Source organism: Elgaria multicarinata, chromosome 3 (assembly GCF_023053635.1).
Source record: "Elgaria multicarinata webbii isolate HBS135686 ecotype San Diego chromosome 3, rElgMul1.1.pri, whole genome shotgun sequence".
In the NCBI taxonomy this organism is placed as follows: Eukaryota; Metazoa; Chordata; class Lepidosauria; order Squamata; family Anguidae; genus Elgaria; species Elgaria multicarinata.
Genome location: NC_086173.1, coordinates 83,395,500 through 83,417,217, shown reverse-complemented (window position 1 = coordinate 83,417,217; position 21,718 = coordinate 83,395,500). Strand labels below are relative to the sequence as shown.

General features: G+C 36.1%; 1 protein-coding gene and 1 pseudogene across 1 annotated transcript in view; both read right to left on the bottom strand.

The window, feature by feature from the left end:
* PCBD2 (pterin-4 alpha-carbinolamine dehydratase 2) overlaps positions 1 to 21,718 on the bottom strand; it is a 32,092-nt gene that overhangs the window by 2,470 nt on the left and 7,904 nt on the right. Inside the window, exon 3 of the mRNA XM_063120759.1 lies at positions 68 to 148. Within this exon, the coding sequence (XP_062976829.1) occupies positions 68 to 148 (81 nt within the window). The remainder of the gene's footprint in view (positions 1 to 67; positions 149 to 21,718) is intronic.
* LOC134397049 (5S ribosomal RNA) lies at positions 9,786 to 9,904 on the bottom strand (annotated as a pseudogene).

The following is a 21,718-nucleotide window of genomic DNA, read 5'->3' as shown; positions in this document are numbered from 1 at the left end:
TAGCCAGTTAGAGCCTCCAGCTCCCAGTGGCCAATGAAATCATCTAAATTATTATTAGGCTCCTTACCTTATTGTATACATTAAACCACTCAGGGTGATGATTCATCTTTTCAGCTTGAAGAGCAATACGAGTCATAAAGCCAAAAGCCTGTGTTAAGGGGGGAAATGCAGATTTTACATATGTATGAAACTTAAGATATGGCAATTTATGGTGCCATCATGAGGCTAATAATAATAATAATAATAATAATAATAATAATAATAATAATAATAATATCCTGGCAAAACTTGACTTGTGGAATAGAGAATGTTAAAAAGGAGTTAGTTCCCAATGTTCATAAGATTTTTGCCAGTTGGCCAAACAGTAATTCTTAAGGTTATTAGCAAAGACATTCAAATTAAATAATAATAATAATAATAATAATAATAATAATAATAATAATAATAATAATAAATGCTATTCAAAATGTCCAAAAGTGTTGAACCCACATTATTTCAGTAATCCTTACAAAAGCCCTCCGAAGGTAGGCTAGTATTATCATCATTATATTGCAAATGGAGGGGAGGGCCAAGAAAATTCTGGCTTGCCTAAGACCACCTAGTGAGTTCATGGCTGATTTGTCATTTCATCCAGAGACTTCCAGACACAAGGCACAAACACACTTAGCTGCTGTGCTACGATAGGTTTATTTTGTACAAACAATAAATATATACATTTTACATACATACACACAATGTATGAGCGCCTGAAACATCAGGCATCTAATTCTATAAGGTAACTTCCAATACCGAAACAAAAAGTATTGATCTAAGCACAAGATTGCAAACCTATTTAAAGATTATTTAAAAAGACATTGCATTCCATGCGTTGTTTTAAAATACCTATTCATAAATTAATATCTTAACATTGAGCAACAGATGACTCATTACGAAAAGCTCTGCATAGAAACATGTTCAAATTTACAATAGCAATTTTGAATAAACATATAATTAAGAAACAGCGTAATGGTTGATAATAGTTCCAGTATTTTTTCTCTCCGCCACTGGAACCTGAATGAAGTATGACTTTGCAAGCCACTTTGTCAGTCAGATGAATGCAGTCATTACAATCAGAGCAAATTAGCCCAATGAAGTTTTTCATTTACAAATCACCAAACTGTCAGCAATTGAAAGGACCAGGAGTTTTCCTATACTGGGAGAATGCTAACTTTCCATGAAACTCTTGTTTGGTTAGTAGCCTGAACCTATTCGTGTTTATTCAAATATTAGTCCCACTGAGATCTAGGGAACTTGCTCCCAAATAAGTGTGCATAGGATTGCAGCCTTCATTAACACTTGTACTAAATAATTATGTTTCAAAATGTTGTAGAAAGTGATATGAAACTTAGAAGTATTGCTGTCTTCTCTTAAAAGTAGTCAGCACTCATTTATGCAAAAGGCATCTGTGGCTAGCTTCAGATAAAAGCTCTGAAATATGCATTTTCTATATATTTTTAATTTAAAATTTTAAATTTAATGATTTTAGAGTTTTTGCTGTCCTACCATTTTTTTAAAAAACAGAAAATTACTAATACTTCAATCCAATGCACACTTACTTGCAATAATCTTCTAATGAATGCGGAAGGACTTACTTCCAAGTAAACATGCAGAGTATTAAGTCACGTAAAGAATCCTCCTCCCCCTAATAAAAGCCTCACAACATTTCGGTGGTATACTGCCTTTATTCTGACATAAGATGAAAGGAAATAAAAACCCTGCCCAAGTCAACATGTATCCAGTAGATATCTATATATCTGTACACATGGTCCACATAAACATCATAAATATTTTGGCTGTGAAATTATATTAAAAATTAACATTACCTATCATATTTCTAAAAATAAAATCTTCACACAATTGACACAAAATGGCATTTTGGACATCATGCTAATATCCAGGTGCGAAAGTCTGTCCACATAAAAAGTTCAAAGCTCCAGCTTTCCACTATACAGTATATTTTACTCCAGATGTATTTTGCACCGACTTATGGCAGAACTTAAGAGTTACAAATATTACTGGAATTGAGGCTCTTATTGACTTTGAAATATTTTACTACTTCTAACATATTTCTCAGTCCTCGCCTATGGCTCTGTCCAGCTCTGTGTGTACCACACACTTCTCTCTTCAGTCAAGTTCTATAATGATAGGTTGCTGAGCAATCTCTTACTTACTTAAGCCAGAATTTATATAAGTCAGCAACATTCAAATGAAGTTTCTTTGGCCATTCAGGACACACATACCCTCCCACTGACTTTCTACCACACAACTTGCTCACTGCCTGACTATCAACACTTATTTTGGTCCAAAAAGCATGCAATTAAAAGAAATAATTACGAATGGCCTATAATTAAGACACAAACACTCTTTACTTCTATGGAACAATTCCAATGCAAGCCAGCAGCTTATGTCCCTATCTGCTTCAACAATAACAAATCACCCTGAACACGAAAAGTGGAAAGTTAAATTTGGGAAAAATCTGAAAGGCAGCCAAAGTCATGACCACCAAGAAGCAACATATCCTAAAGCAAAGTTAAGTGTGCCTAAGTCTCATTGGTTTCAATGAGACATAATCATGCTTAACCTAGGGTTGGACCATCATCCAATGGTAGTGCCCATGCTTTACCTATAGAAGGGCCCAGTTCAATCCCTGACATCTCCAGGCAAAAGAGTTAGGTAGTAGATAATGATCCTGAGATCCTGGAGAGCCGCTGCATGCCAGAATAGATGATGGACAATTGCCTGACCTGGTATAAGGCAAGTTTTTATGTTTCTAATATAATTTGGAATGAACCCAACATCCATCCAGTTCAGGCCCTAAAAGCAGAGAGGATTAATCCACATTCCAGTGTCTTAAAGATGCTCACTAATGATGCCAAAATAGGTGGTGGCTACATATGCCCATAGCACTTACTGTTTAGTATGGTGTGTATGTCTCCTTGTTTGTAGTATCTGGCCATGTTGGCGAGGATATTTTTTAATCATGCTTCAGCTACCAACTACAATTACAGAGAAACAGAAGCAAGAAAGGTTGTACTCAATGCACAGTTGGCCACTATATATATAACCAACTTCCTATGTTGTTACAAGTAGACCATAGTCAGAGGACAAATGGTAGTTAGGAGTTAGCCATCTCAGTGGGAATCGATCAGCATTAGAATGTAGGCTAAACAGCCCTGCCTTCAATGGAAAGGGCATTGGACAGAATATAGAGAAAGTTAAGTACGCTGAAGTCCTATTGAAACTAGTAAGTATTATGAATCAGTTCATTTAATACAAGAGCATTTGAAGCATCCCCTGGCATTCAAAGGTATTTTAAATTAACAGTGTTTTGTGTGTCAGTTGATTTGCATAATATATACTATGAAATATTAGCCTGTTCCAATCAGGTTTATAGGCGCATGTAAAAGACGCATAACTTGGTTACAGTCCATTTTAAACACAGAGCAATCTCCCCATTACAAGCATTTTTACCATGAAAATGAGAAGCAGGTCCGCTGAAGTAATTTCAGCAGGGCAATCTCTATTAAGCCCCCTAAATACTTCCCTTGCTAATTAAATGAAATTAGAACTTTATTGTTTATGGATCACCTTTTGTATCTGTAGGCCTGTAACCTTCCTTTTATAAAATACAATTGGCAGTGTAGGGAAAAGCTATTTAGGACTGATTATATATGAAAACATTATTACATAATCAGTTTGGACATTTCTTCACGTCTTGAAACATAATCAGTAATTGGGTGTAATTGGTGATCAAGGAAACTATCTGGTGATCAATTAAAGTAATTACCAGATTCCGGCAACACAACCAATCTTAATTTGAGCTAGAGTCTGCACTTCTTCAACTTTAATTTAAAATAATGAATATTATTAAGCAGTCTGCGAGCCAAGATCATGGTCAAGCATATATGATATGGCAGTAGTCAGATTAGTTTTGGTGAGTTGTGTTTACCAGCAAGCCAAACACTTCATGTTGGAAAGTGTTTTGTTTATTCTGAAAAAAATCCACCATGGCCTTGACCTTCGTCTCAGCACTGTGAGTACTCTAAACTTACCACAATGACGGTTATTTTAGCATCTGGATTTTTCTTTTCAAATCATCCGACAATATTTAAAAACAACTCAATGGAAAATTAGTATCAAGCTCAAATTAATAAGCATGATAATTTAAGACATTTTTCCTTGTCCTAGACACCAAAAATATCTTTGGGGGACTTTGTTAGGGTTGAAAGGTGGTATAGAAATGTTTAAATTTAAAAAAAGACAAATAAAGCCTAGCCAAACCTTCATAAAGGTTGAATTCAATAGGACTTGCTTTCTCCTAACAAATTCAGGATAGTAGAGTCAGTAAAATTATTTTTAAATGATTAAAATACTTCATTAGTAGAATGGGCTTGTTGATGCTGTTGTCTTAATTTGTGCAAATTACACTGAGAATGTATTTTATCCACAAAAATAACGTTGGTTTTAATCCTCACTGCAGTATACTGGAAGGAGGTGGGTATTAAAACAGTCCCTATCGATTCTTCAAGTTGACCTGTGAAGATCATGCCGGGGTGCAATCCAGCACTTGTGCCAAAAACAATAGCCCACCTCTGAGTTAACCGAACACCTCTAATACACTGGGTGAAGCAATTCAGATGGTGCTGGGAAGAGCAGCCACTATTTCTGGCACTGGCCAAGTTCCATGCTGTCTACATCCCCACTGTCGTGTCTGATTGGAGACTGACGATTCCTCCAGGGGAATTCTTCCAGGGGACAGGAACTTGGAGACCAAGCCCCATCCTTTGGAGGAACCCTAGGAGGGGTCTCTGGCCCAGTTTGGGAAGCCCAGCAGGACAGAGTTGGCCCATGGGCCCTGCACTCCTGTTCAGGCATTCAGTAGAGGGGGGAATATGCTAATTCACTAAGCCTGTCACTTCCAATGTGTCAATATTCTATTGAAAGTTGTATTAACCTTAACAGTAAAGGTTATATCTCATGATAGCTTCAAGTAATGAAAATTGCAGCCATATCATTGTATTTATTACAATATAATAAAGGGCAATACATGACATAATAATAAATCCCTACTTTAAAATATATGGTACTTAGTAAGTTTGTTTTTATATTGTTAAAGCATTACTGTAGCACACCATATCCTATGATATAGTCAATTACATACTATTATTCTTGCGAAATTTTGAATTACACATACATACTATTTACTTCAAGAATTAATGCAATTTCTTTGGGAAATTTAACAAAATTATTGAATGTTATACATTTAGAAAGCTATTTATTTTCCCGTTTATCCTTCACTAACTTGGATCTGACTAGCTTCTTGATATTATATTTTTATGCTAACAGCAGCTACTGTGATACAACACACATTGGTGGCATTAAACACAATGAATATCAATGGGACATGCTTCCAAGTAAGTGAGTGTGAAATGAGTGTTAGGGTATAAAATGTAAGGAATGAATAGATTATATTATTTTTACTAAGCTTTCTATAATTAATCATTAAATCGAAGTTAAGTACTCCTATGGTATTCATCAACATTACATGTAATGTCTGCCCTGGTAAACAAGGGAAACATAGGAATTAGTTAGGAAATGGATCAGAGCAAAGGCCCAATAACCCATCATTCTGTTTTGAACAGCAGACAGCCAAATGTCTCTGGGAAACTCTCAAGCAGGGCATGAAATGACAAACCCTTCTGTCTACAGAAGGGCTATAAACTGAGGTCTTGATTTGATTTAATGAAACTATATACTGTTCTTACAATTAGGTTTCAGTAAGGTTTATTAATTTCTTGATCTCAGATCAAGCATACTGAGAAAAGGTGTCACATCAAAGAAAGATCTTTGTAGTATAGGGGAGGGCAGAAGGTGTGTCTCCAGTTTTGGATTTCAACTACCAGAATCCCCTGCCAGCATAGCCAATGGTCAGGAATGATGGGAGCTGAAGTCCAAAACATCTGGAGATCTACTCTCTGCCCACCCCTGGTGTAGGATACCAAACCTTCCTAAAACTACACTCAAGTTATTATAAAATTGACTTCTCTTTCACTCCTCAAATTACTTGGACTAGGTAACGTGATCTACACATCTTCAAGAATTGATTCTGGACTTAATAGCACATTCAAGGATTCATGCCACATGATTGCACTGGCAACACAGAAAACGGGGAACCAGACAAAGATAGTGAGTGTCAGGGTAACCAGCCCACTGTAGGAACATGCTGCCACATCCTAGAGGAGGACTCCATGGGCATCCATGAAGATGAAATTTAAAACGTTTTGTTTTCCGGGGAATATAAAAATACATTTAAAACTACATGACACCTTCATACAACTTCAACCTCTTAAACAAGGTACATTACATCAGAATGCTACATAACTACTAATGTCCTTATTTTTACATCTTGTTCATAGAAAATATAAACTTGATTCCAATGATGCCATTCGACTCATGGAACTGCTATCAGTGGAACTGGGAAGGGAGAGATTTCCCCCTCTTCCCCCTGTGTGCCCACAAAATCTGCTGAAGAGGGCTGAGAAACCCTCCAGAGCAGGTTTCTGGGCAGCGCAGAGGGCTGCAATGGGGAAGAGAGAGGGAGAAAATCCCATTGAGTTAGTGGACGTCTGCTAATATGACATTGGATTTAACCCAGAGTGTTTGGTATGTTTATGTCCAACAACAGGTCAGATATTCATGTTCATATTATAAGCTCTACATCCCGATTCTGTCCTCTTCCAAGACTATTAGGAGAATGTTAACAGTATATAGACTTGTAGGCTGCTCTATAGCTTCCAAACTTGTTTACAACTATGCTGGTGTAGAAACTAGCTAGCCAGCTCTATATCAAACATTTTGACAGCAAAAGCACAAACACTGATCTATTTTAAGTAGTTTGCCACTCGGTGTAATCTTGTAAAAGCCATTCTTGCCTTTGATATTTAGAATGTTTACATTTTGTATGTTATTCAAACAATGTTTTACATATTAACAAATAATGTGAACAAAACTTCACGTTATATCAAATTCTTTAACAAGTGTCCTGCCAAAATGCTGTGATTTTCCTATAAAATTATTCCAATTTGTTGATCTTACATTGGATGAAACATACTGTAACAATCTTCATAATTTATGTCCTGTTGGGACACCATGATTTAAAGTAACATAATACAGACCAGCACCACTGCTAATCTAAACCACCTGACCAGATAAACAACGGTTTCCCCTTCTCTCTTCACTGAGGGCATTTCTGTTTATTGTCATATGATTTGCTAATTTTCAGGAGATGAAGAATAAATGCAGCCAAGTCGAACTGTGGGTAAGAGGAATGGCCTGTTACACAGTGCAATATTTTCACATGCAGGTATTAGCACAATGTCAAGAGCTTCAGGAAAGGGTAGACAATATTGTTATAAGTATATATATAAAAATAAATCATGGTGAAGAAAAGATTAGTTTAAATCAGTGCAATTTAATCCTGGTACAGTTTTAGAAAGCTACATATTTCAAAAGACATCAAAATACTGTTAATCCCAGAAGAATAGGCTTATAGACACTTTCACCACATCCAGTAGAGAGCTAAGAAGTAGTGGAAGGTCAGAAAACAGGTGGAAATGTCTATTTGAGGCAGTATGATATGCACACAGTTGGCATTAGGTGGCTTTGCAAATGAATACCATTTATATACTACAGAAGTCAAAAGGGGAAGAAACTAAGAGGTTAAGAATATTTTGCAATTATATTTTTGTTTATATTTTATTGTTGTGAGCTACTTTGAGTGCCCAAATGAAGAGTTATAAATGATTTATATAAACAACTGATAACAATTAGGCACGTACTCTTTGATGCAACATTTCCATTTGTCTGTTCAAATTCCATAAATAATCCCTTGTAAGATGTATGCATTTCTCATATAATAGTTCACACATATGTGAAGTAACAATACATCTGCATTCAAAAGAAGTTTGCAAAAGTACAAGTCCATTTAAAATGATAAACTATGAACAAAACTCAACTAAAAGAATTTGAACTAGGATTCTAAGAACGAAGAATTTGGACTTGGATTCTACAGCCAGCATCCTACAACCCCATGCAAATAGTTTTGTGAGCCCAAAGGGCCTCGATTTTTTCTATTTCCTCAAACAGCATTCCCCCCTCCAATTCCAAATGAAAAAATACATTTGATCTGGGGGGAATTTCAAAAAGGTTTTGATAAGTCTTGAAGGTCCGTTTTTCAGGGGTGAGGGAAACTGCCATTCACATGTTTCTGAGTGAACCTAAAATAGTTTTATTTATTTAAACCACAAGATTTCTGGCACAGATGTTTGGTTAGAAATCATGTTGAATATATAGGATATCTACTCTGCTCACTTGATGTTTCAGTATATTGTACAGAGGCCACTTTATAAAGTTATACTTTTTTTAAAAAAAAAAGTTGTATTTCTTCAATATGACATTATATTACAGTATTCTCCACATGCGTAGTGTGTGTGTTTTAAATGATGCTTATCTTTCTATTCAGTTGTTTTTACATAAGCTATGTTAGAAAAATATTAAAGAAATAACAAAAGAAAGACAGAAAGATCTTCTATGTCTGACCAGAGAAGAAATGAAGATTTCTCTTGTATTTGTATCAGGAAATATGCCAGAATGATAGTGGAGTGTTTGTTTGGGGGGGTTGTTTTAAATAAATGGATTTATTTAAAAAATGGAGTCTTGAGCACCCAACCAAAACATTCCACTTGATTGAGAGTTTGCCTGTATAAACTCCATAAGCTCTAAGCAGCAAAGCACCTGTTAAAGCAATCAGTTGCTTTAAATAATAAAGTCTCTATGCAATTCAAAAGGACAATGATAAAGCTACTTTGTCCAAAGTTAATCAAACTTGCTCAAAGCACTGCCACACTGCCATCAAAGAAAACTAGACATTTTGGGGCCACTTCTAATTGGAATATGTGCTTTTGAACTGTTGCCTCACATGGCTTTTACTCACCTGAATGTTTGGTATACTGTGCAGTGTGTCAAACACCCTTTCTCCACAGAGATATGTTGTCTAACAAAGGCCATAGCTAGACCTAAGGTTTATCCCAGGATTGTCCTGGGGTCAAACCTGTTCATCTAAGTGCCACACAGGGCATCCAGCGCTCAGGCAGGCACGAACCTGGGATGATCCTGGGATAAACCTTAGGTCTAGCTACGGCCAAAGGATAAAAATGACACAAAGCTGCATGGTTGCAAAGATCTTAAAACATGCTCTTACAGAAAGAAGAATCTAAATGCAAAGGGCTAAAGAATATATCTAACACACATTATTTTGGAAGGGGCAGGTTAAAATACCTGCTTAGATTTTATTCGAGTTGCGAATTTTGGATTTGATCCAGAATAAGTTAGTTGTGTATATTTTCAACTGAAATCAATGGAACTTAAATTAGTCATGATTCATGACTAATTTTTTACACTGATTTCATTAAGATACAAGTATGACTAACTTATTCTAGATTCAAAAATTTAACTGGCATGATTAGTCAGCAGTAGGCTGCTATCCTATACCCACTTACCTAGAAGTCCTAAGAACAGCCATGCTGGATCGGACCAAAGGCCTATCTAATCCAACATTCTGTTCACATAGTGGCTCACTATTGTTCCGCAGCAACTGGAATAGAGGTACATTGACTCTGACACTGGAGGTAATATATAGCCAACTTAATTAGTAGCCATTGATAGCCTTATCCTCCATGAAGAATGGAAGCCTACAACACCTAATATTCCCAAGCAGTCTGCCATTCAAGTACTAACCAGGCACAACCCTGCTTAACTTCTGAGATCAGATAGGATCAGGTGCTTTCAGGGTGGTTCAACCCTATTAATCTCAATGGAACTTGCATCTAAGTAGATGAGTATAGAATTGCTCAGTTAATTTGTTTAAAACACACAAACAGGCTAACTGATGGGACTGATTATAAGGGAAAACTCAAATTTGGGATCCTTAAGGAACTAGCTAAACAACATACACTCCACATTGATGCAGTTTCTTCTTTGTGTTTGCTAATGGAAAGAAAGACAGTTTCAACTTTTAAATTACTTCACATTTAAGGGAAGCTGCTCCCTTTAGGAATCTCAAAAAAGGTACCTTCGTTGAGATTCTACAATATGCATGGTTATTTAAATGTAATAAATCCATAGACTAAACGTCAACAAAAACTTTTTGAAGACATGTGTCATATATAACCAGTTCCAGTTAAAGGAATATGGACCTTTGTATGAAGAATCTACTCTAATCCACTTCTAGTTTTACTAGCACCTTCTTTAAGGAAATAAGATCAAATCACAGGAAATTAACCCCTAGCCTCCTTTTACAATTTAAAATGTTATTAGTACTTCCAGACACTTTCACCAATAGGCAGCATCAAAGTATGTTAAATACAGACTCAAGGTAATATAGACACAAAATACATAATAAGATCTAGATCCAGCATTAAAACTCTTAAGTCTTTGGTTTCTAGAGAAAAAATTCACCCAAGTCCCCCCAAAATTTTAGACACATGCTACTTGGCCATATCAGCAAGTTTTCTTCCTTGGCCCCGCCAAAACAAATAGACGAAAACAGCAAGCAGGGAGGAAATACCAAAATTTGAAAGCCCCAGCAAACACACGTAAGGCTGATTTACAGCTTTATGAAAAGACAAAATGAAAAGCTGTACTTGATCCCAACTGATAAACTGTGGAGCTGCCAGTGGTTTTTCAGAGCAGATGTAACATTTTAGCAAATGTGATTGTTTGTGAAAGAAATAATTCTGATCAAAACCGAAATTGCAGCCAGCACAAGCTCTGTGCTTTGTCATTGTAATCCACTCTGACAGGAAGCAGTAAGTGGAGATTCCTACTGTGAAAGGAGCAGATGTGAAAGGTCAGCCTTGGCCTGGAACTTCAAAACCGTTAACGTGTAAAACAGTGTGCATTAAAGCCTGAAACAGCTAACCACTGGATTAACGGATGTCCGCTAAGTGGGTTTGATGTTCTTTTGGCAAGTAATGGTTAATTTTTAAAATAGGTATAATTGTCGTTTTACTCCCCCCCACCCCAATACATTTTTACCATCCAGAGTTCATTTTAATTACAGAGTATAATTTTTAAAAATGCTTTTAGGGAGAAAGGGGGGAAATGCTACGCACAGTTTTTATTAACTTGTTCATGGCCACAATTTCAAAGTAGGTGAAGGCTGTTAAAAAGATTTAGATATAGCCTCTGCAATATAAGTTACATCCAAGTTGCCAAATATTTATCCAAAAATGTTCATTAAATCTACAAGACAAAATGTTTATTAAAATTTTTCTAAAAGTCCAATTGAGATATCATTGGAAGACAAAGATAATGCAAATCTTATTCAAACTTACATAACTGAAACAAAGTATCTGAAAATAATACATGGTACAGATGGAACAGTGATGGGTTTTTCAGACATGGCAGAAATCCAAATTTTAGTTAATCAAGTCATCTTACAAGTATTCAACAGCTCAAATTAAGAATAAATAGCTACCTTCCTTCTGCAATTGACCCAACCATATGTTCCTCTTCTTTTGAATGTAATGAGTAATGGTGGATTTACAAAGCTAGAAACCATAATATACTTGTGGATTTGGCACTACTAACCTTGTGGCCCTGTGAGAGGTTGAAAGGTGGATCTAAAATAAAGATATTTATGTGGAAAATTAAACTTATTATATATAAACGTATCTCTTTTAGCCCTTTCAAATAAACTGACAAGACAATGGTCACTATCACAACGGATACTGGGTGCGGCTTTTGACTTTCCCCCGCTTCAAACAGAGTACAAAGTTAAGTTTGAAATTCTCCCAAGATTCAAAAGGCAGCATGCTATGTGGGTTGAGGGCTTCTATTAAATTTATGTTTATTTTTTACATTTATATCCTGGTTTTCTTCCAAGAAGCGTAAGACAATGTACATGGTCCCCTGCCCCCATTTTATCTTCACACCAATCCTGCAATGTAGGTTAGGCTGAAACAGAGTAACTGGCCTAAGGTCACCCAGAAAGCTTCATGGCAAAATTGGGATTTGAACCTGGGACAACCTAGCCCTAGTCCAACATTCAGACTACACCATCACACTAGTTCCTAAAAGGGCCCAGATTTTTTAAAAATACAGTTTCTTTAAAACTTGGTAATTCCCACTGAGAAGCTAAGATCATCACACAGTTCTTTGGATTTCAGCCAAGATTTTCACATATACTTAAATTAAGATCCATTGTAGAATATGTATTATAACATATTATAGTTAATAAATCTATACTACACTTTCAAAATATTTGTTTTTAAAAAAACCAAACAGAATATGAAACTTCCTGGCTATATTTTCTTTGGAAAGACCAGGATTAACATGCCTAAATCTGAGTTGCAATTCTCACAATAAATTCTAGAAAAGCATCTTTTATTTGAGTATTTGTGTGTGTGTGTGTGTGTGTGTATGCACACGTGCACACATAAACATACATACATATTTATTACTCAAGTGAATATATATGTATGTGTGTGTCCTGTACAAGTAATCATTATCTTTATGCTCCAGTGGCATCCAAAAGCACACTGGATTCCTTTTGCTTGGTTGTATTTTTTTTTTAGTCTTACTAAAAGCCTAACCCCACATTAAGAAGGCAGAATGGATGAAGATACTAAGAGAAGCCAGCTATCTAAATTTGATAAATGTAATAAAGATTATAGCCAGAACTGTGTTAATTTCTCTCTCATAATCATGTTGCTATTTGCAGCAGAAGTGAATTTTGAATATGAAATTTTGAGAAACCATGATTCTGTGACAGGTATCACTTGTGAATCAAAGTTTAACTATAAAAATGGGACTAATATGAGGTATGTTCACACTTACTCTCTCACACAGAAATAGCTTACTCCAGCACTAAAGTTATTTTTTGCACTGAAGTTCTCGTCTTCTGTACCATCTCCGGTGGCAAACCAATGAAGAGTAACCTACTCCTTTCATTCCATTCAGACTGACCAAAATAGCTACTTTATTGCTGTTTGAGATCATACATCCAAATGGACAAAATATTGCTAATGTAGTGTGAAATGCTACTGTTTAAATGTAGATATATATCTGATGTTATTTTAAAACAACCGGCATGTAGGGCAAATGTTGCCTTCACCTTCAACAGAACCAGCTTTCTACTGAATTTTCTACCCTGACTGCTGTGAAGTTAACATTTTAATGTAGATAACTGCAACAACTTGTGTAACTTCATGGATTCTGCCTTACCAGAAAAAGCAACAACAACTTCATAATTTATTTTTTAAAAAAAACAAAAGCAAAAAGAACCTGTTGATAGGTACACCTGTTTCCTAATAGTCTCTTTAAGCCAGGAAAGATAATGTTAAAGATTAAACTTAAACTTCATTTAATCATTATCCAAATAATCAGCTTTTGGCACTAAGATCATGTTAAAAGCATGAGTAGTTGGAAAGCTCCCAGGTCTCACAGCTAAAATGGAACCCTGTGAGCTTCTGAGTCAGATGCAATATTTTTTTCAACCAATGAGAAGTTATAAAACAAAAGAGGATCTGGTCACATCAGAACTACATGTTTTTACTATATATTCTTGATCTTGTATTACCAGTCTACTCTTGCACTACGTTTTTGATACAACTGCACCTGCAAATTTCTATCTGTGAGTTCTGGAAATTTTGCCATCAGCATTTCATAAAAGAAATAACCTCAAACATGCACAAAAACCAGAAGTTCAATATTCAGCCATCCTTTTCAAATACGGAGATTTTTCTCCACTTTCAAACACTGGTCGTAAATAATCCTGATTTATAGCAAATTGGCTATTTTATTCCTATACACGGGGAGGCTACCCATCAACCTAACTACCTAAAGAAATACTGTTAAACTTTGCAGGTGCACAAATCACAGCATATGGCAGAAGACTCAGAGGATAATGGGAAATGAGGCAGCTTAGGAAAGAACATATGAAAAACACAGGGCCAACCAAGGTGGATATTAAACTCATTCAAAAAGTAATCAAGTGTAACAGTCTAAAAGAGGGAACTTAATCAACAGCAATGTTTAAGACAATGAATCTACCAGGAGAAATGAAAATGAACTTACCTTTTAAGTAGTCAAAACTATAAGATCTTCAGTGTTTAGCTTTGGAAAGTAAACACAACCGACACAAGCTACACCTGAAACCAGGTGTGACTCAAAGAAGATTCACGCACAAGGACTAAATTTGTCACAAATAGATTCGTTTCCGATCCTAATGTAGCCAAGTTGCATTACTCTGACCTCCATTTAACAAATCAACTTGATGGGCGCTGGGAGTGCCATAAAAACTTAACAGCAGAGTGATTTTTAAAACTTTTAAAATATAGTTATGAAACAAAATGTTGGGAGAACCCCTTCAATGCTGGAAATCAAATTAAATCTAGACATTTCTAACAGTCTTGACAGATATAATCCTGGTTACCATGTAAATTTATGGTAAGCTGCTGTGATATTAGCCACAGGTGCTACTTTTAATATATGGGCCGCATCTGGCTGGGAATAAAATTTCTCAGAGGACTAGAAATGACCTCACTATCAGACAATAGAGGGAGAAAATACAAGGCCTCTGTGGCATATAAAAAGCAAGAGATGTGGTCCATAAATGAATATCTGACATAAAATTCATTTTAAGTTTGCAGATTGTAGGCTAAAAGATATTATGTTTTCAGTACATTAAAAGGCGTGGACATTTTTCAGTCAAACAGCCAAAGATTAAATATGCAAGACTGCTATGAAATACTTTGACTAAGACCATAAAATTAAATTTGCTAGACTTTGATCAACAGAAAAGACAGTCATGTAATCAGAAAGTGAAAAAAATAATATATCAGATCTGATTAAGTTATCAAATGTTTAATAACATTACATAACAAACTAACCTACACTTAAGGAATAGCTGACTCCAGCAAAGTGCCAATTAATTAAAAACCTATGCCAAAAAATTCCAATTCCATAGAATTTGGTAAAATATTCCCTTCATAGTCTTTAATTAAGTACATACAGAAAGAACTTATGCCAAGAAACCATCACCACGTATGAAGTTTACTGTAGGTGTAGACCAGTCCATCTAGTTCACCACTAATGCTTCACTTATAAGCTACTCTGGTTGTCCCTGGGCTGCAAAGTTCTAAATTCCACTTGGAGGGAAACAAAATTCTTCAACTTACATTCTGTACTCAGAAGTATTGACATTTTACAAAACTTGCGTAATTCTAATAGTTGTGGGTTTTGATTGAAAGAGCACTAAACAGGAATAGAGGGGTCATCAGCTTGCAGTAACAACCCTGGACATCATATTGAATAGCATTGTGGCTGGTCTCTTGATCTTCAGAAACAACTTTGGCAGGAGAGGTTCCCATGGTGGGAATAAGTGGCCGGCATCAAAACCCCGGTAAAACACACACTAAATGCTGTGTGCAGCCCATCACACTAATAATATTTTGGTGGTAGGCAATTAGGAAGAGATACTAAAGACCTTTAACAGTGCAATACTATACAAGTGTACTGTGTTCACTGGGGATTACTCCCAGGTTAAGTGTATATAGGATTGCAGCAAGTGTAGCAAGGAACTTTATAGAGCACTGAATCCTTGCCCCCAAAAAGCCTGTTTGGTTGCAGAGCCAGTGTGCAGAGCCAAAGCACCAAGCCACTGTCTGACTCAGCTTTTGTCACGTTTGAGAGGGCAGGGACAGGCAGAGGTGAAGCAAGCTGAATGTCCATTGCAGGGAACACAGCTGAAATGAATAAATCATACTCCAAATAAACTCCTGTTATAACGTAATGGAACAAGACAGTACAAGATCAATACATATGAACCATATTATATACCATACTAAATTTCGATGTATTTATAGGTCTATGGATTTGCTCTCTCCTTTGCATACTTTGGTCGGGGGGTGCCTCACAGGATTCCTCCCCGACATCCCACTAACTCCACACTGGAACATTGGGTACCCATTTTGGGTTGGTGGTATAGAAGCATCAAAGGATTTGGGTTTTCTCTTCTTACTGCTCAAGAAGGCAGGGATCATATGATTAGTGATCTTTGAAGATAGCTCTGGTTCTCTAGCTCTGCCTCCAGTTTCTGTGCATGGCCAAGCTTAAGGCACAATACCTGGAGGAGAGACCAGGACAGGATAGAACAGTGGAGCCAGAAATAAATTCAAAAGGCAAAAAGGATCCCTCAGAGCAGGCAAACACCCTGTTTCCCACTAACTCAGAATAATATCAGATGTTCAATTCTCTGGTTACTGAGAGGAGGCATCCAAGGACTGAAATGTGCCAAGCTACTCCCCTTCTTACAAGTGGGCTAGAGGCTGATTCTATTCAGGAAGAATCAAGCTCTGGCAAACTTCTCCCAAAGGCCACCTCCACTGAGGCAAATTTGTCTAGTCTGTAGCGATGTTAAATGTGTTAGGGTTGGCCCACATTGCTGCCCTGCACATTTCCACTAGTGGTGCATTGGTGGAGAAAGCTGCTGAGATAGCTGCAGCTCATATGGGGTGCATGTAAGGTGTGACAGCTGTGATAGATGTTGTGAGTCATATGCCCTGACAATATAGGCCTTAAGCAGTCTAGCAATGGTGGATCCAAACACCTTGCTGTCTAGGAAAATCGGGTGGAAAGATTTGAATTATGAGTCAAGACATTTGAAAGATCTGGTTCTACATATGTAGATTCTGCACAAATCCATCTTTTGCCACTTCCTGGCAGATGGGTGGGAGGGGTTAGGGAAGAAGAGAGGAAGCGTGAGCTCCTGAGAGTGGTGAAACAGTGAGTTTGCTTTATAATGGACTGACAACTTGCATGCAATCTTCCTCCATTAAATCATTACTCCTATATTTAACAGAGATAAAGAGTAACCCAATTATGTTTCTTAAAAAAATCAAGCTAGTGGCCTTGAAAATGCTTTCCTTTTTTAATATACAGTTCTGACACTCAGATGCAGTTTACTTTCTCATATCAGATATAAGAGGCAGAAAAGTTGAACTAAATGAAATTTTTAACTTAAAACCTTTATTTAATAAACATAGTAGTTTTTATAACCTGCCTTCAAGTATTTCAATCAGTCCTGTAGTTCTTTAACTTGTACCCCTTTTCTAAATATCCTTCTCTCTTCTATTTCCATTTGGCCAAAATAAACAGAAAACCTGGCTGACAATAAAGGAGAAAGGAGGAAACTCCTCAATAGCTTACAAAACAAGGAATCACTGGGAAATATCCAACAGGGTGGTTATGCCACTGCTGACTCTGTTGCAGAAATGGTGGGTCCTGCTGATTCCATTGCACAACTAGTACCCACCAAGTCTGCAATAGAGATTTAACATGTCCTAGAGGAAGCCCTGAAACAAGTGGAAATACTCAGTTCTGGTTCAGGACAAGTCATTGGAGCTGCCTTATACGAGCTCTGATGACCTGACCTGTTTCATTTCTGATTTGCCTGGGAAGTGCTGAATCTTCATTCTGCAAGAAGTGGGCACTGCTTGTGGAAGAGAATCGATAGGGTGCAACAGAATTGGCAGGGGCAATAATAATTATGGTAACGGGGATAAGAAAACAAGGATCAATAAGAAGATATGGTATGAATCTCCAAAAGTGGGAGGATTGGGTCTCCCCAATATAAAGTGGTATTACATTGCAAATCAATTAAGATATGTGATAGAGGGGATGATAGGAAATAAAGATTTGGAACGGTTAGAATGGGAGACGCAAGAGAAGAAGTATAGGTTGGAGAACATTTTTTTTATAATTTTAAAAAAAAGAAATGGGGGGAATAGAGAATCCCCTGATGAAAAATATAATAGAGATTTGGGCCAAATATAAAGAAAAATTAATGCCAAAGATATCACCCCTAATGCCAGTGGTGATGATGGGGAATTTCCCAGAGAATTTGAAGAAAGAATTGGAGAAAGATTTAAGGGAAAAGGGAATAAATAAATAAAAAGATTGGATGAAGGAAATGGACAAAGACAAAATAAAAGAGTTAGTAAGAGAGAGGCGAAATGCTTGGATGGAGGCACCACAACTAGAACAATGGACAAAAAAGTGGAAAGAGGAAAATATAGAGTGTAGAGAGTGTCCAGAAATGGATAGGTTGATTTTACAAAGAGAAAACAAAAATGGAAAGTTAGTTGGTAGGGGTATAATGAGTGCGGTGTATAAGATACTAATGAGCATGGAAAAACAACAAGAACATATTAACATGATATGGGACCAAGATATGGTAGGACAGTTAAGTGGTCAAGAGTGGGGAAGATATGGAGTCAATGTATATTAAAGACTATGTCGACAAGAATAAAAGAAAATTACTACAAATTAATATGGAGGTTGTATTTAACACCAGTAAGATTACACCAGATAGATAAAAAATATTCAGTAAATTGTTGGAGAGGGTGTCAGGAAATAGGTACGTATTTTCATATGTGGTGGGATTGTAAAAATATTCAGAAGTTTTGGGAAATGGTATTTAAAGAAATAAATGAAATAATGGGATGGAAGGTAGAAATAGGCCTGGGGTCCAATGTACGCAAAATAGTAAAGAATTAATAACTAATTTACTAACAGCAGCTAGACTGATAATTGCTAGGAATTGGAAAGAACAAAGAGAATATAAAATAGAAGAATGGTATAAAGAAGTCTGGGATATTGCTATTAATGATAGGCTAACGGGGTGTATGAAAGTTAAGAAATGAATATTAAACGGAATGATTTTGAGGAGATTTGGAAACCATTTTTTATTATTATTATTATTATTATTATTATTATTATTATTATTATTTATAGCACCATCAGTGTTATTATTGTCAAACTTGTATTAGGAAAAGGGAAAGGGTGTAAACCATCACAAGATGTGTTACAATTTTGGAGTGGAGAATAATGGTCCCAGGGGGTGGGTTGCACCTTTTATTATTATCATTTTTATTATGGTTATTATTGTTGTTGTTGTTGTTGTTATCATTATTAGATTATTGTATTAAGTAGGTTTTTTTCTTTGTTCATCGTTATTATTGTAGTAAAAATAAATATATATATTTTTTAAAAAGTACCCTGTTGGATACTGCTCTCTGTTTCCTCGAGGATTTAACTGTAACCATATTCTACATTATCTACAGAAAGGCAGAAGAATCTTTCCAGTCCAGCACCTGCACTAAATCCAATATCACACGGACTTCCACTTATGCAATTGGACGTCTCCATCCTATCCTCTCCCTTGTAACCTCCCACACCCATCCCATATCTGCTCTGGTGGGTACTCCAACCATCCAGAGCAGATGGGCAGCAGCAGAATCATCCCGCCATTCGGCTATTGGGCGGTATAAAAATGTAATAAATAAATAAATAAATAGGTTTCCTTTCTACTGGCGGAATGACATGATTGGCTCCAAGTCATTATTTTGAAGGAAACTCATTTTGCAATGCAATCCAAGTTTTTGTATGATTGCCTTTTTCAAAAGGCATACTATGATACAAGCAGAAACAAATAGGTGATGTAGATGCAGAATCAAGATGTCTCAACTACAAAGATTTGGTAATAAGAGCTTCTGTAGTCTAGATTTTTGGAAAACTTTTGTTATGTACATCAAGAGGAAATAGAGTTAATGGAAAATTGTGCCATACAAGTAATTAGTTTTTAATTGATAACTGTATGTTTTATAAAATAGTTACATGTACAGAACTGCATACAAATAATCTAGGAGAGTAATATATGTTTAGTTTCCTCATATCCCCATTTTCCTGTTCTTTTCTGGAAAAGAATAGACACCCCCCCAAAAAAGGAGTCAAGGCTTGCTAACCACAGCATCAGTACAGTTTATAAAAGGCAAAGCATTCAAGCAAAGGTTTCTAATTTGCCTCTAATAATTTCTCTTTGCCCCTCATTCTAAAAAACAAAGAAGATATTTTAATGAACTACATCAGCTACATTTCCTGGCTTAAGGGGGATCTAGATTTTCCTCTAGTGACTGGTTTTCATTCTAGGCTGTGTATAAATATAGGACTCTCTGCATAGAGCCCAAGTGAGCTATGAATCAAGAAGTCCCTCATTTGAATCTTGCCTTTACCATGAATTCACTAAGTGTCCTTGGGCCTCTCTTAGCCTCAGCAGCCCCCAACTGTAATATAGAAGTTAATAAAACTGAATTACTTTACAATGTTGCAAGGATTACAACCAGATAATGGATGTGAAGCACTCCAAAGTGTTGCAGAAACGGTAAGTATTATTATACTTAAAAATTACTATCAGATTCATATGCACTTGCAATAATCCCCACTCACAGTAATGATTTTTTCTATTGGTACAAACATATGGTCACAAGGACTGAGTTGGTTTGAGACATGAATTATTCAGGACAAAAACAATGTCTGCATTATGTTTACAAAGAAAAACAAAGGCAATGCTATGGCAACAGTGACAGGGTACCTGTAGACATCACTGAAATGACATCACTACATTAGCAAAAAAGAACCAAGAAAGTCCCTATTCCAGCTTCTATGTAAAATATCAATGTATTCTTCAACTTAGGTTTGAACATAAGCCCACATAACTAATTTTTAACACATTAAAAAAGTAAAGATTGTCAGAATTCCTAAGAATGGTATTATAGAACAATTCTACAAGTCTGTTACTTTAAATAAATTCTTATTATCGATGAATAAATATGATACATGGGGTCTTCAGCAGGAATGGAACAGGGAAATGGAATGTCCTATTTTATCTAATCAATGGACCACCATTTTGGCATCGGTATCTGATATGTCAATGGAACTCCGGTTATGACTTATTCAGCAAAAACTTTTGCTTCAAGTCTATTGTATGCCACAATGTCTCTTTAATAAAGGTTTGTCTAAGTCGGCTAATCGTTGGAGGTGTCATACAGCTAATGCTTCTTTTGTTCATGCGTTCAGGAAATGCCCAATAGTTGCCTCCTTTTGGGAGGAAATCATCAGACACAAACTTTGTATTAGAAAGGTCGGTGTAAATGAAATTTTTGCGCCTTCTTGACTGCTAAGACTGATACTACAATATTGGAAAGATAAAAGCTCACTGCCTATAATGCAATAGATTGTAGACCTAACAACACTAGCAACGTTTGAAAGAGTGGTATACAGGCGCTATTTACGAATGGACATATATTTGAATATTTGGTCTGCTTTTACAAAAGATTATGCGTAATTTACTCCTCTTTCCCTTTCTTCTTTTTTCATTTAGAACGTTGTGATATTTGACACTGAGGCTTTTCAAGTATGTAGTTGCACTTGTTTTGTTGTTGTTGTTTGTTTTGGTTTTATTGTTTTTTATTGTTTTATGTTATTAAAACTTAGAATAAAAAATTATTTTAAAAATTCTTTACTTCAAAGGCAGCTCACTAGTGAAATCCAACTATCTCTGAGCCATATTTATCCTAATTTCCAAAGAATCTGTCCCTTCTTCTCGCTACTGAAAGTAATACACAAAGTAACACAATTATGTCTATGGGCTTATAAAATTTTGCAATAAAATATGTTAACGTCTGTTGATACACAGTCTTCTATGCATCATATATCATTTGTGTTATCTGTGAAAGCAATAAAATTTCAGTGAATAGATTATTCAACTCAGTATCATCTG